The sequence below is a fragment of the Oncorhynchus mykiss genome, chromosome 7 (assembly GCF_057628025.1).
Source record: "Oncorhynchus mykiss isolate SJ-2025 chromosome 7, ASM5762802v1, whole genome shotgun sequence".
NCBI lineage: Eukaryota > Metazoa > Chordata > Actinopteri > Salmoniformes > Salmonidae > Oncorhynchus > Oncorhynchus mykiss.
The window spans coordinates 51,089,738-51,106,059 of NC_143028.1; the positions used below are offsets into that span (position 1 = coordinate 51,089,738).

Genomic DNA, 16,322 nt, shown 5'->3' on the forward strand with positions numbered 1-16,322 from the left:
TACTATGTTTATGTTGTGTAGTAAGCTGTTAGTAGCCCAGCCTCACCCTAATAATTTGGTCTATTTTCCCCTTTTAATTTAATCTACTTTACTGACTTGGTGGTGCACATGTAGCCTATAATGTGTTTTAGAGAAATGTAATCTTTGAATATTGTCAGAGCTTACATTGTCTGCTTATATGCCCCATTTATTTATCCTACGGTTCTGACTTGGTGTACAGGGAGAACACGCTAAGAACGGCCCACGTTCTGAATTCTATTGCTGTACATTTTAAAACTATTGAACAAATAGTTATATTGACTGCGTCTGTCCTAGCTCGCTCATTAATGTCTTAATCAAAATGATGGATTGCCTCATCCCCTTGTTGTCCCCTTATGCCATAATTTGTACATCTCAATTGTCATTAAAAAACACATTTGTTTAAGCAAGTCAGCCATATCAGCTTTGTTTTTTTTAAAGCCAGTAAATGAGGCTGAATGAACTGTTTCGCTGCCAGACAAGGCTCCTCTGATAGCCAGGTGTAGCAGTGGGAAGATGTTGGGACTGTTGTTGAGACTCTGGGGACAGCTGTATGTAGGCTCTAACAGTTTGTGGACACCGTTTGTCACCGTTATAGTGCAATTCATGTATTGTTTAGTGTTGTGTAGTGGCTTTGTTGGCATGCATCCCCCAATTTTTTTGGTTTGTTTGCTGTTTTACTGTTCTGGAGGCATTCTAGCCAAAAACGAGGTTGCCTCTGCTAGGAGGCTAATACTTGGCTGCAAGTGGATCTACCAACAAGACAATGAACCCAAGCACACATCAAAATCCACAAAGAAATGGTTCAATTACCATAAAATCAATGTTTTGCAGTGGCCATCTCAGTCAGCTCAATCTTCAGACTTGAACCACATTAAAAACCTGTGGTTTGAATTGAAGAGAGCAGTCCATAAGCGCAGACCGAAGGATATCAAGGATCTGGAAATATTATGTAATGAGGAATGGTCTAAGATCCCTCCCAATGTTTTCTCCAATTTCATAAAACATTTTAGAAAAAGTCTCAGGGCTGTAATCCTCGCAGAAAGTATTGAAAATGGGTGCTGATAATTTTTACACTTATCTTTTTCAGAAAAAAAGATGACTTTTAAACATCAGTTACTCTGAGAAATTGTAGTATTAAATAATATAATTGTCCCCAAAAAATTGCATTCAATGTAGCTCAGTATTTGCATTATTTATTTTCTACAGTATTTTTTGCTTTATCAAGGGAGTCGATCATTTTGGAGGTGACTGTACGCACATACACACACACACATTGCTCTTTAAATATGGCACTGTGCTAATCCAACCCGTGCTGTGATGGTCGTGTGTGCGTGCGTGGGTGCGTGCGTGCGTGACTATCACTGGGCAGTGAATGATTTATTTATAAAATGTGATTTTTCATTCTGAAGCTTTCCGGCCTTGTAACCCAAGCTCACATGCTCAAGCTCTCTCTCTCTCTCTCTCTCTCTCTCTCTCTCTCTCTCTCTCTCTCTCTCTCTTTCGCTCTCTCCCTCTCAATTTCTCTCGCTTTCGCTCTCTCGCTCTCTCTCTTTCGCTCTCTCTCTCTCACTTTCTCTCGCTTTCGCTCTCTCTCTCTCACTTTCTCTCGCTTTCGCTCTCTCTCGCTCTCTCTCTCGCTCTCTCTCGCTCTCTCTCTCTCCCGCTCTCTCTCTTTCTCTCTTTCTCTCGCTCTCTCTCTCTCTCGCTCTCTCTTTCTCTCTTTCTCTCAATCTCTCTCTTTCTCTCTCTCACTCTCTCTTTCTCTCTCTCTCTCACACTTTCTATCTCTCTTTCTCTCTCTTTCTCTCTCACTCTCTCTTTCTCTCTCTCACTCTCTCTCTTTCTCTCTCGTTAGAAAAATATAGACATTTCAAGTGTTATATTATCAGCTATGTACAGTGTTTTATCAATGTGCAAATAGTTGTAGTACAAAAAAATAAATAAACAGATACATATTGGTGGTATTTACAATGTTATTTGTGATCCACTGGTTTCTCTTTTGTCATGGCAACGGGCCACACCACGCTGCTGTGATCTTCTTTCTCTCTCTCGATGCCATGGTCCACCTGTTGGTACCATTAAACCAGAAAAGGACAGCTTCTTTGGGTGAAGGGTAGCAACAGTCTAGTTGTAGAGAATGTGATGATGTCACTGCTGTACTAAGATAGTTCTGTGTGTATGTGTACATATGTGGTGTGTGCCATGACCAGCAATGTATTTTAGGAATCTCTTTAAACAGTCGTTAAACAGAATGTCATAGTTATGATTCATGTTCCATGCTGCTCACACCGTCAGACACACTCAAACACGTGTGCGTGCGTGTGCACACACATACAGGACTAAGATCGAATCCTACTACACCGGCTCTGATGCTCGTCGGATGTGGCTTGCAAACTATTACAGACTACAAAGGGAAACCCAGACTCGAGCTGCCCAGATGAGCTAAATGCCTTTTATGCTCACTTTGAGGCAAGCAGAGGACACACCGTACAACTGGTGCCCGTGTCAGCGTGCATGTGCCTGCCCGCCACAGGAGTCGCTAGAGCGTGATGGGACAAGGACATCCTGGCCGGCCAAACCCTCCCCTAACCCGGGCGACGCTGGGCCAATTGTGCGTTGCCTCATGGGTCTCCCGGTCGAGGCCAGCTGTGACACAGCTCGGGATCGAACCTGGCTCCGTAGTGATGCCTCAAGCATTAGACCGCTGCGACACTCGGGAGGTCCCACTATCATTAAGTCAATGGGGAGAGGAGGTCAGAAAACCGGCAGTGTGGTGTCAGGACAACAACCTCTCCCTCAACGTGAACAAGACAAAGGAGTTGATCGTGGACTATAGGAAAAGGAGGGCCGAACACGGCCCCATTCACATTGACGGGGATGTAGTGGAGTTGGTCAAGAGTTTCAAATCCCTTGGTGTTCACATCACCAACAAACTATCATGGTCCAAACACACCAAGACAGTCGTGAAGACAGCACCACAAAACCTTTTCCCCCTCAGGAGACTGAAAAGATTTGGCATGTGTCCCTAGATTCTCAAAAAGTTCTACAGCTGCACCATCGAGAGCATTGCATCACTGCCTGGTATGGCAACGGCTCCGCATCTGACCGTAAGGTGCCTAAAGAGGGTAGTGCATACGGCCCGGTACACCACTGGGGCCAAGCTTCCTGCCATCCAGGACCTATATACTAGACGGTGTTAGAGGAAGGCCCAAACAATTGTCAAAGACACCAGTCATCCAAGTCATAGGCTGATCTCTCTGCTTCCGCACGGCAAGCGGTACCAGAGCGCCTTAACAGCTTCTACCCCAAAGTTGTAAGACTACTGAACAATGAATCAAATGGCCACCCAGATTATTTACATTGAACCCCCCCCCCCCCCTTGTTTTTACAGTGCTGCTACTCTGTTTATTATCCATGCATAGTCACTTTATCCCTACATACATGTACCTCGGTACCGGTACCCCCTGTATATAGCCTCGTTATTGTTATTTTATTGTGTTACTTTTTATTAAATGTTTGACTTTAGTTTATTTAGTCAAAATTATCTTAACTCTATTTCTTAAACTGCATTGTTGGTTAAGGGCTTGTAAGTTAGCATTTAGTAGGGTTTGTATGTGACAAATACAATATGATTTGATATTTGATCAGTAGCAACTTGTCCGTCCATCTTAAGATGTCCTGTGTATGAAGGGAAATCCACCTGTCACTTAAAGCTCACTGGATTAATGACTTTCAATTTACTCCTGCGACTCTTTCATGCTCTTGCTTGTGCCTGTAGTTTTTTCCCGATAACGCTACGACCAAGAACATGTTGATAATGATATATAAAGCACACCCCAGTAATTGCTGAAATGGAGTAAATGGAGTACATTGTCTGTCCGTTCATTCTATAAGAACGGTAAAGCTTCGTCTGGGATTTAATGCACCGTCTCGACACATCACAAGAAAGACAAGAAAGATAACTTTATTTTGATGGGTGTTCATTTTTTGTGGAATTTTTAAAAAGTAAACATTTTATATAGTGTTTACAAATTAGATGAGCTGAAATTAATGCAACTTCTGAAAATGAACACTGGGATTATAGTGATATTAGTGACTTGAACCCGATCTAACATCTCTGGTGTCTCGGCTGGCTGAAGGACCAAGGTGCAGCATGGTAAGCGTACATTTGAACTTTATTTAAAAATAACACAGACAAAACGAAGAACAAAAAAACAACCGGTAAGCTTTGGGCTATGTGCCCTGAACAACTACAAAGTTAACTTCCCACAAAACAGGTGGGGGAAAAGGGTACCTATGTATGGTTCTCAATCAGAGACAACGACAGACAGCTGTCCCTGATTGAGAACCATACCAGGCCAAGACATAGAAATACAAAAACATAGATAAAAGGACATAGAATGCCCACCCTAGTCACACCCTGGCCTAACCAAAATAGAGAATAAAAAGCCTCTCTATGGCCAGGGCGTGACATCTGAAGAGACCTGAAAATAGCTGTGCAGCAACACTCCCCGTCCAACCTGACAGAGCTTGAGAGGATCTGCAGAGAAGAATGGGAGAAACTCCCCAAATACAGGTGTGCCAAGCTTATAGCATCATACCCAAGAAGATTCCGTTTTTTAGTTTTTATTTTGTAATACATTTGCTAAAATATCCCAAAAACTATTTTTGCTTTGTCATTATGGGGTATTGTGTGTAGATTGATGAGGGGGAAAAACAATTTAATCAATTTTAGGATAAGGCTGTAACGCAACAAAATGTGGAAAAAGTCAAGGGGTATGAATACTTTCTGAAGGCACTGTAAAATCCCTTCTTACCTTTTTATAGTTAATGAATCCAATGTGAAATGTGATAACTATAGTATCCCTAACTGGCATTGAACAACTTAATTCATTCTTCTCTAATTAAACATCTCTCTCCCTATCTACTGAATCGTGCTTGTAATTTCAGTACGCTACAGCTATGCTCCAGAGGGGAGGGGCCATAGCCTACACATGCACACACACTGGCATAGATTTTCAGCTTTCAGGCAGACACTGGGGATTGTGGGATTGTAAAAAAAAAATGCCTGGAACGTAAAATAACGTTATTAACCAATTTCCATGCTTTTAAAATAACATTTATGTTTTGGAACAGTATAGATCATTTTCATTCCCTGTTCTGATTCTGTTCCTTTAAAAAGGTTTTTGGTTCTGTTCCCGGTTTCAACCCCTGGTATGTATCAGTGGAGGCTATTGAGGGGAGGACGGCTCATAATAATCATGGTAATGGCTGCAATAGGTGGAATGCCATTCCATTCGTGCCCTTCCAGCCATTACCACGAGCCCGTTCTCCCCAATTAAGGTGCCACCAACCTGTATAGATAGGTTTAATCTAAAGCCGAACGTGTTTATTTTTAATCCGAGGGTATCCAGCTATTGACACGCTTGTTGAATTATGCAAGAGAAAATGACAACAACAGTAATTAATGAGGCAGTCTAGACAGCGCAGATGAGTTTAGGTAGGGTAAACAGAGCAAGTGTTTGGTGGTTGCAGCCGTTATGTTAATTTATTCACATATGCAAATACTTATGGTTTATTTATGCAAATGAGGCACATGTAATTGTCTTTATTTTAACACAAGATATATATTAAATACCTGACACAATAATGAAGTGATGGATGAGAAGAGAGGAGGGATGAAAGACGGGGCTGTCTGACGCCTCACTCGCAGGTGCCACGCGAGGTTCCTGTCATGCCTCTTTCACTGCAGCCACATGCGCACGCATGCATCCACGCACGCACACACACACACACACAGACACACACAGAGACACACACAGAGACACACACACACGCACACAGACACACACACACACACACACACACAGACACACACAGGGTGTAGAGTTTCCCCATGTCACTGCGACGCTGCACTCGGTGCCCTGTGAAGGGTAAAAGTAGCGCCCCTGACCTCCTATACACACATCCATCTCTCTCCTTCGTAATTCCTTCCCCTCCTCCTCTCTCCTCTCCCCCTATTCCCAGTGCCAGTGAGAGCTGGTGTGAAGCCATTGCAATACCCTACAGTCCTGTCCTACAGTCCTGTCTTAGAATGCAGGAGTTGACCTTTCCACATGTACATCTTAGTCCACATGCAGGACTGTGCTCCCCAAAGTCGGACTGTTTGTGTGTGTTCATGTGTGTGTGTGTGTGTGTGTGTCTGTTAGCTCAAACCATATTATGTTGTGTTTTAAAATGGCTACTCAGAGAGGGCATGTTCAGCTGAGATAAACTCCAGCTATGCTTAGAGAAACAGCATAGAGAGAGAGACAGAGAGGGGGAGGGAGAGCAGGAGAGAGAGGGGGAAGGCCAAGGAGGGTTAGTTAGTAGGAGAGGTAGGGAGATGGAAAGAGTAAGAGCGGAAGACAGTGCAGAAAAGGGAGAGGCTGATGGAGAGTTGAGAGATTTTTCCTCCTGTTCATTCTCTGCTGCTAAGTCTGTCTGTCTGTCTGTCTGTCTGTCTGTCTCTCTGTCTCTCTGTCTGTCTGGCTGGCTGGCTGGCTGGCTGGCTGGCTGACTGACTGGCTGTCTGTCTGTCTGTCTGTCTGTCTGTCTCTGTCTCTCTGTCTGTCTGGCTGGCTGGCTGGCTGACTGGCTGGCTGGCTGGCTGTCTGTCTCTCTGTCTCTCTGCCTGTCTCTCTGTCTGTCTGTCTGGCTGGCTGGCTGGCTGTCTATCTTTCTGTCTGTGTCTGTCTCTCACCAACTGCATCGGTGAAAGCTAGAGTGGAACCCCTGCTAAAAAGGTTTCTGTTCCAAAATTGTTAAATGGATCCTTCCTCTCTTCCTTCCCTCTGTCCTTCCATGTTAAGAATGAGTACCATCTGTTGGCACTAGGTGTCTCTGTCTCCTTACTAATGTGACCAGCAGGCAGCAGGCTGGCTGCAATCACTCTGTCCCAGTGGAGAGGAGATGACCACTGCTGGACTGACCTGAACCTCTCTATTTACAGTGGGGCAAAAAAGTATTTAGTCAGCCACCTATTGTGCAAGTTCTCCCACTTAAAAAGATGAGAGAGGCCTGTAATTTTCATCAGAGGTACACTTCAGCTATGACAGACAAAATTAGAAAATACATTCCAGAAAATCGCATTGTAGGATTTTTAATGAATTTATTTGCAAATTATGGTGGAAAATAAGTATTTGGTCACCTATAAACAAGCAAGATTTCTGGCTCTCACAGACCTGTAACTTCTTATTTAAGAGGCTCCTCTGTCCCCCACTCATTACCTGTATTAATGGCACCTGTTTGAACTTGTTATCAGTATAAAAGACACCTGTCCACAACCTCAAACAGTCACACTCCAAACTCCACTATGGCCAAGACCAAAGAGCTGTCAAAGGACACCAGAAACACAATTGTAGACCTGCACCAGGCTGGGAAGACTGAATCTGCAATAGGTAAGCAGCTTGGTTTGAAGAAATCAACTGTGGGAGCAATTATTAGGAAATGGAAGACATACAAGACCACTGATAATCTCCCTCGATCTGGGGCTCCACGCAAGATCTCACCCCATGGGGTCAAAATTATCACAAGAATGGTGAGCAAAAATCCCAGAACCACACGGGGGGACCTAGTGAATGACCTTCAGAGAGCTGGGACCAAAGTAAGTACTACGCCGCCAGGGACTCAAATCCTGCAGTGCCAGACGTGTCCCCCTGCTTAAGCCAGTACATGTTCAAATCAAATCAAATTTTATTTGCCACATACACATGGTTAGCAGATGTTAATGCGAGGGTAGCGAAATGCTTGTGCTTCTAGTTCCGACAATGCAGTAATAACCAACAAGTAATCTAACTAACAATTCCAGAACTACTGTCTTATACACAGTGTAAGGGGATAAAGAATATGTACATAAGGATATATGAATGAGTGATGGTACAGAGCAGCATAGGCACGATACAGTAGATGGTATCGAGTACAGTATATACATGAGGTGAGTATGTAAACAAAGTGGCATAGTTAAAGTGGCTAGTGATACATGTATTACACAAGGATGCAGTCGATGATATAGAGTACAGTATATACGTATGCATATGAGATGAATAATGTAGGGTAAGTAACATTATATAAGGTAGCATTGTTTAAAGTGGCTAGTGATATATTTACATCATTTCCCATCAATTCCCATTATTAAAGTGGCTGGAGTTGAGTCAGTGTCAGTGTCAGTGTGTTGGCAGCAGCCACTCAATGTTAGTGGTGGCTGTTTAACAGTCTGATGGCCTTGAGATAGAAGCTGTTTTTCAGTCTCTCGGTCCCAGCTTTGATGCACCTGTACTGACCTCGCCTTCTGGATGCTAGCGGGGTGAACAGGCAGTGGCTCGGGTGGTTGATGTCCTTGATGATCTTTATGGCCTTCCTGTAACATCGGGTGGTGTAGGTGTCCTGGAGGGCAGGTAGTTTGCCCCCGGTGATGCGTTGTGCAGACCTCACTACCCTCTGGAGAGCCTTACGGTTGTGGGCTGTGCAGTTGCCGTACCAGGTGGTGATACAGCCCGCCAGGATGCTCTCGATTGTGCATCTGTAGAAGTTTGTGAGTGCTTTTGGTGACAAACCTAATTTCTTCAGCCTCCTGAGGTTGAAGAGGCGCTGCTGCGCCTTCTTCACGATGCTGTCTGTGTGAGTGGACCAATTCAGTTTGTCTGTGATGTGTATGCCGAGGAACTTAAAACTTTCTACCCTCTCCACTACTGTTCCATCGATGTGGATAGGGGGGTGTTCCCTCTGCTGTTTCCTGAAGTCCACAATCATCTCCTTAGTTTTGTTGGCGTTGAGTGTGAGGTTATTTTCCTGACACCACACTCCGAGGGCCCTCACCTCCTCCCTGTAGGCCGTCTCGTCGTTGTTGGTAATCAAGCCAACCACTGTTGTGTCGTCCGCAAACTTGATGATTGAGTTGGAGGCGTGCGTTGCCACGCAGTCGTGGGTGAACAGGGAGTACAGGAGAGGGCTCAGAACGCACCCTTGTGGGGCCCCAGTGTTGAGGATCAGCGGGGTGGAGATGTTGTTGCCTACCCTCGCCACCTGGGGGCGGCGAGTACCCAGTTGCACAGGGCGGGGTCGAGACCCAGGGTCTCGAGCTTGATGACGAGCTTGGAGGGTACTATGGTGTTGAATGCCGAGCTGTAGTCGATGAACAGCATTCTCACATAGGTATTCCTCTTGTCCAGATGGGTTAGGGCAGTGTGCAGTGTGGTTGAGATTGCATCGTCTGTGGACCTATTTGGGCGGTAAGCAAATTGGAGTGGGTCTAGGGTGTCGGGTAGGGTGGAGGTGATATGGTCCTTGACTAGTCTCTCAAAGCACTTCATGATGACGGAAGTGAGTGCTACGGGGCGGTAGTCATTTAGCTCAGTTACCTTAGCTTTCTTGGGAACAGGAACAATGGTGGCCCTCTTGAAGCATGTGGGAACAGCAGACTGGTATAGGGATTGATTGAATATGTCCGTAAACACACCGGCCAGCTGGTCTGTGCATGCTCTGAGGGCGCGGCTGGGGATGCCGTCTGGGCCTGCAGCCTTGCGAGGGTTAACACGTTTAAATGTCTTACTCACCTCGGCTGCAGTGAAGGAGAGTCCGCATGTTTTCGTTGCAGGCCGTGTCAGTGGCACTGTATTGTCCTCAAAGCGGGCAAAAAAGTTATTTAGTCTGCCTGGGAGCAGGACATCCTGGTCCGTGACTGGGCTGGATTTCTTCTTGTAGTCCGTGATTGACTGTAGACCCTGCCACATGCCTCTTGTGTCTGAGCCGTTGAATTGAGATTCTACTTTGTCTCTGTACTGACGCTTAGCTTGTTTGATAGCCTTGCGGAGGGAATAGCTGCACTGTTTGTATTCGGTCATGTTACCAGTCATCTTGCCCTGATTAAAAGCAGTGGTTCGCGCTTTCAGTTTCACGCGAATGCTGCCATCAATCCATGGTTTCTGGTTAGGGAATGTTTTAATCGTTGCTATGGGAACGACATCTTCAACGCACGTTCTAATGAACTCGCACACCGAATCAGCGTATTCGTCAATATTGTTATCTGACGCAATACGAAACATGTCCCAGTCCACGTGATGGAAGCAGTCTTGGAGTGTGGACCTCAGCGTGGGAGCCTCTTGTTTTAGTTTCTGTCTGTAGGCAGGGATCAACAAAATGGAGTCGTGGTCAGCTTTTCCGAAAGGAGGGCGGGGCAGGGCCTTATATGCGTTGCGGAAGTTAGAGTAACAATGATCCAAGGTTTTTCCACCCCTGGTTGCGCAATCGATATGCTGATAAAATTTAGGGAGTCTTGTTTTCAGATTAGCCTTGTTAAAATCCCCAGCGACAATGAATGCAGCCTCCGGATAAATGGATTCCAGTTTGCAAAGAGTCAAATAAAGTTTGTTCAGAGCCATCGATGTGTCTGCTTGGGGGGGGGATATATACGGCTGTGATTATAATCGAAGAGAATTCTCTTGGTAGATAATGCGGTCTACATTTGATTGTGAGGAATTCTAAATCAGGTGAACAGAAGGATTTGAGTTCCTGTATGTTTCTTTCATCACACCATGTCTCGTTAGCCATAAGGCATACGCCCCCGCCCCTCTTCTTACCAGAAAGATGTTTGTTTCTGTCGGCGCGATGCGTGGAGAAACCCCGCTGGCTGCACCGCCCCCGATAGCGTCTCTCCAGTGAGCCATGTTTCCGTGAAGCAAAGAACGTTACAGTCTCTGATGTCCCTCTGGAATGCTACCCTTGCTCGGATTTCATCAACCTTGTTGTCAAGAGACTGGACATTGGCGAGAAGGATGCTAGGGAGTGGTGCACGATGTGCCCGTCTCCGGAGTCTGACCAGAAGACCGCCTCTTTTCCCTCTTTTTCGGAGTCGTTTTTTTTGGTCGCTGCATGGGATCCATTCCGTTGTCCTGGGTGAAAGGCAGAACACAGGATCCGCGTCGCGAAAAACATATTCTTAGTCGTACTGATGGTGAGTTGACGCTGATCTTATATTCAGTAGTTCTTCTCGACTGTATGTAATGAAACCTAAGATGACCTGGGGTACTAATGTAAGAAATAACACGTAAAAAAACAAAACACTGCATAGTTTCCATGTTCAGGCCCGTCTGAAATTTGCTAGAGAGCATTTGGATGATCCAGAAGTAGATTGGGAGAATGTCATATGGTCAGATAAAACCAAAATAGAACTTATTGGTAAAAACTCAACTCGTCGTGTTTGGAGGACAAAGAATGCAGAGTTGCATCCAAAGAACACCATACCTACTGTGAAGCATGGGGGTGGAAACATCAGGCTTTGGGGCAGTTTTTCTGCAAAGGGACCAGGACGACTGATCCGTGTAAACGAAAGAATGAATGGGGCCATGTATCGTGAGATTTTGAGTGAAAACCTCCTTCCATCAGCAAGGGCATTGAAGATGAAATGTGGCTGGGTCTTTCAGCATGACAATGATCCCAAACACACCGCCCGGGCAACGAAGGAGTGGCTTCGTAAGAAGCATTTCAAGGTCCTGGAGTGGCCTAGCCAGTCTCCAGATCTCAACCCCATAGAAAATCTTTGGAGGGTGTTGAAAGTCCGTGTTGCCCAGCAACAGCCCCAAAACATCACTGCTCTAGAGGAGATCTGCATGGAGGAATGGGCAACAGTGTGTGAAGACCTTGTGAAGACTTACAGAAAACGTTTGACCTCTGTCATTGCCAACAAAGGGTATATAACAAAGTATTGAGATAAACTTGTGTTATTGACCAAATACTTATTTTCCACCATAATTTGCAAATAAATTCATAAAAAATCCTACAATGTGATTTTCTGGATTTTTTTCCCTCATTTTGTCTGTCATAGTTGAAGTGTAGCTATGATGAAAATTACAGGCCTCTCTCATATTTTTAAGTGGGAGAACTTGCACAATTGGTGGATGACTAAATACTTTTTTGCATCACTATACCTGGACAACTGTTCCACAGTCACTAGACGGCCATGTTGGATCTCGATATCATCCGAATGAATGAACTGGCATGGAGTGCATTGAGTGCAAGGAATGGTTATTCTTTGGCTGTGCACAGTTTCACATATAATTTGTACCTTATATCAGAGTTAGTTTGGTTCCTTGGCAGTCATAGCAGTTATTCTGAGATTTTGAGGTGTGCTTTTTCACAGTCCATCACAGGCCTCTCGCTGTCTCACTCACTCTTTCACAGTCACTCTCTTTTCTTCTCTAAATCTCACGATATCTTTCCTGCTGTTGCTCTCTCTCGCTCTCTAACCATGTTCGTCTTGCTGTGTGTTGAGTTCCTCTCTTTTGTTTCCTTGACAACCAGGTCCAAGCAGGGCCCAGACAGACAGACAGGCCGAACGCCTGCAGTAGGCTGTCTTGAGGCAGCAGGAATACAACAGGCTGCGTGTTCAGCTTGATGTTTGAGTTCTCATCTCTCACTATCTCACACACATCGACAGGGCTTTAGTGTAGTGGGTCAAAAGCTTCCACATCACTAAGGACTTATGATGGTCCACACACACTAACACAGTCGTGAAAAAGGCATGACAATGCCTCTTCCTCCTCAGGAGGCTGAAAGATTTGGCATGGGCCCTCAGATCCTCAAAAAGTTATACAGCTGCACCATTGTGAGCATCTTGATTGGCTGCATCACCTCTTGGTATGGCAACTGCTTGTCATCCGACTGTAAGGCGCTACAGAGGGTAGTGCGTACACGGCCCAGTCACTTTACCCCTACCTATATGTACATATCTACCTCAATTACCTCATACCCCTGCATATCGACTCGGTACTGGTACCAGGTTATCGTTACTCATTGTGTATTTATTCCTCATGTTATTATTTTTCAATATTTTTCTCTCTCCTTCTCATCCTCCTCTTCTCTCCTCTACATCCCTCCATTTTCTCCTCTTCTCCCCCCTCTCTCTAGGGCTGTTTTTTGAGATGTGTGTGAACACACACACACGTGTGTGTTTGTCTGTGTGTCTGTCAAAGCAGCCAGGCAGCTGTGGAATTAGTGTGTGAACGCAGAAGCCAAACATAGAACGGGGCGCCAATCATCTCCCTGCCTCTCTCTATCTCTCTTTGTCTCTCCCTGCCTCTCCCTCTCTCTCTTTGTCTCTCCCTGCCTCTCCCTCTCGCTCTTTGTCTCTCCCTGCCTCTCCCTCTCTCCCTTTGTCTCTGCTGCCTCTCCCTCTCTCTATTTGTCTCTCCCTGCCTCTCTCTCTCTCTCTCTTTGTCTCTCCCTCTCTCTCTTTGTCTCTCCTGCCTCTCCCTCTCTCTCTTTGTCTCTCCCTGCCTCTCTCTTTCGCTCTTTGTCTCTACCTGCCTCTCTCTCTCGCTCTTTGACTCTCCCTGCCTCTCTCTCTCTCTCGCTCTTTGACTCTCCCTGCCTCTCTCTCTCTCTCACTCTTTGTCTCTCCCTGCCTCTCTCTTGCTCTTTGTCTCTCCCTGCCTCTCTCTCTCGCTCTTTGACTCTCCCTGCCTCTCTCTCTCTCTCTCGCTCTTTGATTCTCCCTGCCTCTCTCTCTCTCTCGCTCTTTGTCTCTCCCTGCCTCTCTCTTGCTCTTTGTCTCTCCCTGCCTCTCTCTCTCTCGCTCTTTGTCTCTCCCTGCCTCTCTCTCTCTTTGTCTCTCCCTGCCCCTCTCTCGCTCTTTGTCTCTCCCTGCCTCTCTCTCTCGCTCTTTGACTCTCCCTGCCTCTCTCTCTCGCTCTTTGACTCTCCCTGCCTCTCTCTTGCTCTTTGTCTCTCCCTGCCTCTCTCTCTCGCTCTTTGACTCTCCCTGCCTCTCTCTCTCTCTCTCGCTCTTTGATTCTCCCTGCCTCTCTCTCTCTCTCGCTCTTTGTCTCTCCCTGCCTCTCTCTTGCTCTTTGTCTCTCCCTGCCTCTCTCTCTCTCGCTCTTTGTCTCTCCCTGCCTCTCTCTCTCTTTGTCTCTCCCTGCCCCTCTCTCGCTCTTTGTCTCTCCCTGCCTCTCTCTCTCGCTCTTTGACTCTCCCTGCCTCTCTCTCTCGCTCTTTGACTCTCCCTGCCTCTCTCTCTCTCGCTCTTTGTCTCTCCCTGCCTCTCTCTTGCTCTTTGTCTCTCCCTGCCTCTCTCTCTCTCGCTCTTTGTCTCTCCCTGCCTCTCTCTCTCTTTGTCTCTCCCTGCCGCTCTCTCGCTCTTTGTCTCTCCCTGCCTCTCTCTCTCACTCTTTGTCTCTCCCTGCCTCTCTCTCTCGCTCTTTGTCTCTCCCTGCCTCTCTCTCTCGCTCTTTGTCTCTCCCTGCCTCTCTCTTTCTCTCTGTCTCTCCCTGCCTCTCTCTCTCTGTGTCTCTCCCTGTCTCTCTCTCTCGCTCTTTGTCTCTCCCTGCCTCTCTCTCTCTCTCTTTGTCTCTCCCTGCCTCTCTCTCTCTCTCTCTCTGTCTCTCCCTGCCTCTCTCTCTCTTTGTCTCTCCCTGCCTCTCTCTTTCTCTCTGTCTCTCCCTGCCTCTCTCTCTCACTCTTTGTCTCTCCCTGCCTCTCTCTCTCGCTCTCTTTGTCTCTCCCTGCCTCTCTCTCTCTCTCTCTGTCTCTCCCTGCCTCTCTCTCTCTTTGTCTCTCCCTGCCTCTCTCTTTCTCTCTGTCTCTCCCTGCCTCTCTCTCTCTTTGTCTCTCCCTGCCTCTCTCTCTCTCTATCTCTCTCTCTCTCTCTCTCTCTCTCTCTCTCTCTATCCCTGTAAGACTTATGGACCATATGTAATCAAACACTCACACACTGATTTTATATGTTCTTGCTCTAAAAGATATGCAAGCATTTGTCTTTTAATTTTCTGTCGTGGTATCTACACACACGGTACAGTACAGTCAATGACAGGTGTGCAGAGCGGGGTGTGTGTCGGATCAGTTATATAAGAAGACCGATTGTCAACATCACCCCGCATCAGCTCCACTAATCTGCCCCCTCCAGACTCAGCACCACCTTTTTTATGTGTTTTTAGGTCCTGAACCCACCTCCATTTATAGATATACGAGAGAGAGAGAGAGAGAGAGAGAGAGAGAGAGAGAGAGAGATAGAGAGAGAATGTATGTCAGAGAGAGAAAGAGAATGTATGTCAGAGAGAGAAAGAGAATGTGTGTTCGAGAGAGAGAAAATAATATTTTGTGCTGAAAAAACCCTTGGTGAGGAGTTGGGTTGGTAGTCTGTCAGTTGTGAATACAAAAGGCTGATCTTTCAGTAGGATTGGAAACTAAAATGGGTCACCAGTGATTATCTGATTAATTACTAAACAAGTGGCATTGTTTCTTTAAGCTAGGTGATGCCAGTGAACACTTCTGTTCTAACATCCATTCAACAGTAAAGCCAAGTTCTAACACATGCAGGGTCGGACTGGCCACCTGGCATTTCGGGCAAATGCCAGGTGGGCAGGTCAATTTTTAGCCCAGAGAACGAGAGAGTGTGTTTGTGAACGGGTGGCCACACAGCCCCTCAGCAGTCCTCTAAGTCCAACCCTGTCCAGTCAGCTGACCACTCACTACACACCTCTCCTCATATCTCCCTCCCTTCCTCCCTCTCTCTCGCTATTCCTATGTTGTATCACAACAACCCATATTTAGTGCAGCCCTGCCTCAACCATGCACCCCCCATCTCTCCCTCTCTCCTCCCTCATTCTGTCTCCCCTTCTAGCTCTCCCTCTACTCCTGCACCCTCCCTCCCTCTCTCTGCTGTAGCCCATGCTGTAAGCTGTAGTTGTAGCAGCATAGTACAGTAGTGTAGCTCTGTCGTTTGTCCCAGCAGAGTAGACAGACCAGTAGAGGAACCTCCTTTATTCCAACCAGGCTCACTGTCACACAGAAGGGATTTAGGAGCACATGAGACGCAAGCTCTCTCTCTCTAGCTCTCTGGGATTGGTTGGTCTGGTTTGGGATCTGATATGATATTCCGTCATGAATCCAACAGTGAAGATCCATCTTCAGAATGGGATCCACTTTAACACCTACATGTACCAGGTAGGGATCCACTTTAACACCTACATGTACCAGGTAGAGATCCACTTTAACACCTACATGTACCAGGAAGAGATCTAACCACATGGATCAGTTTTGGGACCACTAGAAACCACATAACTGTGTGTATGGCATGGGTTATGGTGTGTACGCGCATCGCGTGTGGCTCAGTTGGTAGAGAATGGTGCTTGCAACTCCAGGGTTGTTAGTTTGATTCCCATGGGGGACCAGTATGAAAATGTATGAACTCACTACTGTAAGTCGCTCTGGATAAGAGTGTCTGCTAAATGACAAAAATGTAAAATGTAAAAAAATGTATACCTCTG

At 46.1% G+C, this 16,322-nt stretch overlaps 1 protein-coding gene across 19 annotated transcripts in view; it reads left to right on the forward strand.

Moving 5' to 3' along the window:
* ppfia4 (PTPRF interacting protein alpha 4) overlaps nucleotides 1–16,322 on the forward strand; it is a 126,720-nt gene that overhangs the window by 52,086 nt on the left and 58,312 nt on the right. For 2 of the 19 annotated variants that reach the window (XM_090241270.1, XM_090241271.1), the window contains exon 1: nucleotides 15,573–15,999. The exons of 15 other annotated variants lie outside the window; for them this stretch is intronic. In XM_090241270.1, coding sequence (XP_090097396.1) covers nucleotides 15,937–15,999 — 63 coding nt within the window. In that variant the 5' untranslated portion in view covers nucleotides 15,573–15,936. Of the gene's footprint in view, nucleotides 1–15,572; nucleotides 16,000–16,322 lie in introns of those variants that run through there. 2 more of the 19 variants (XM_090241272.1, XM_090241273.1) reach the window with 1 other exon arrangement.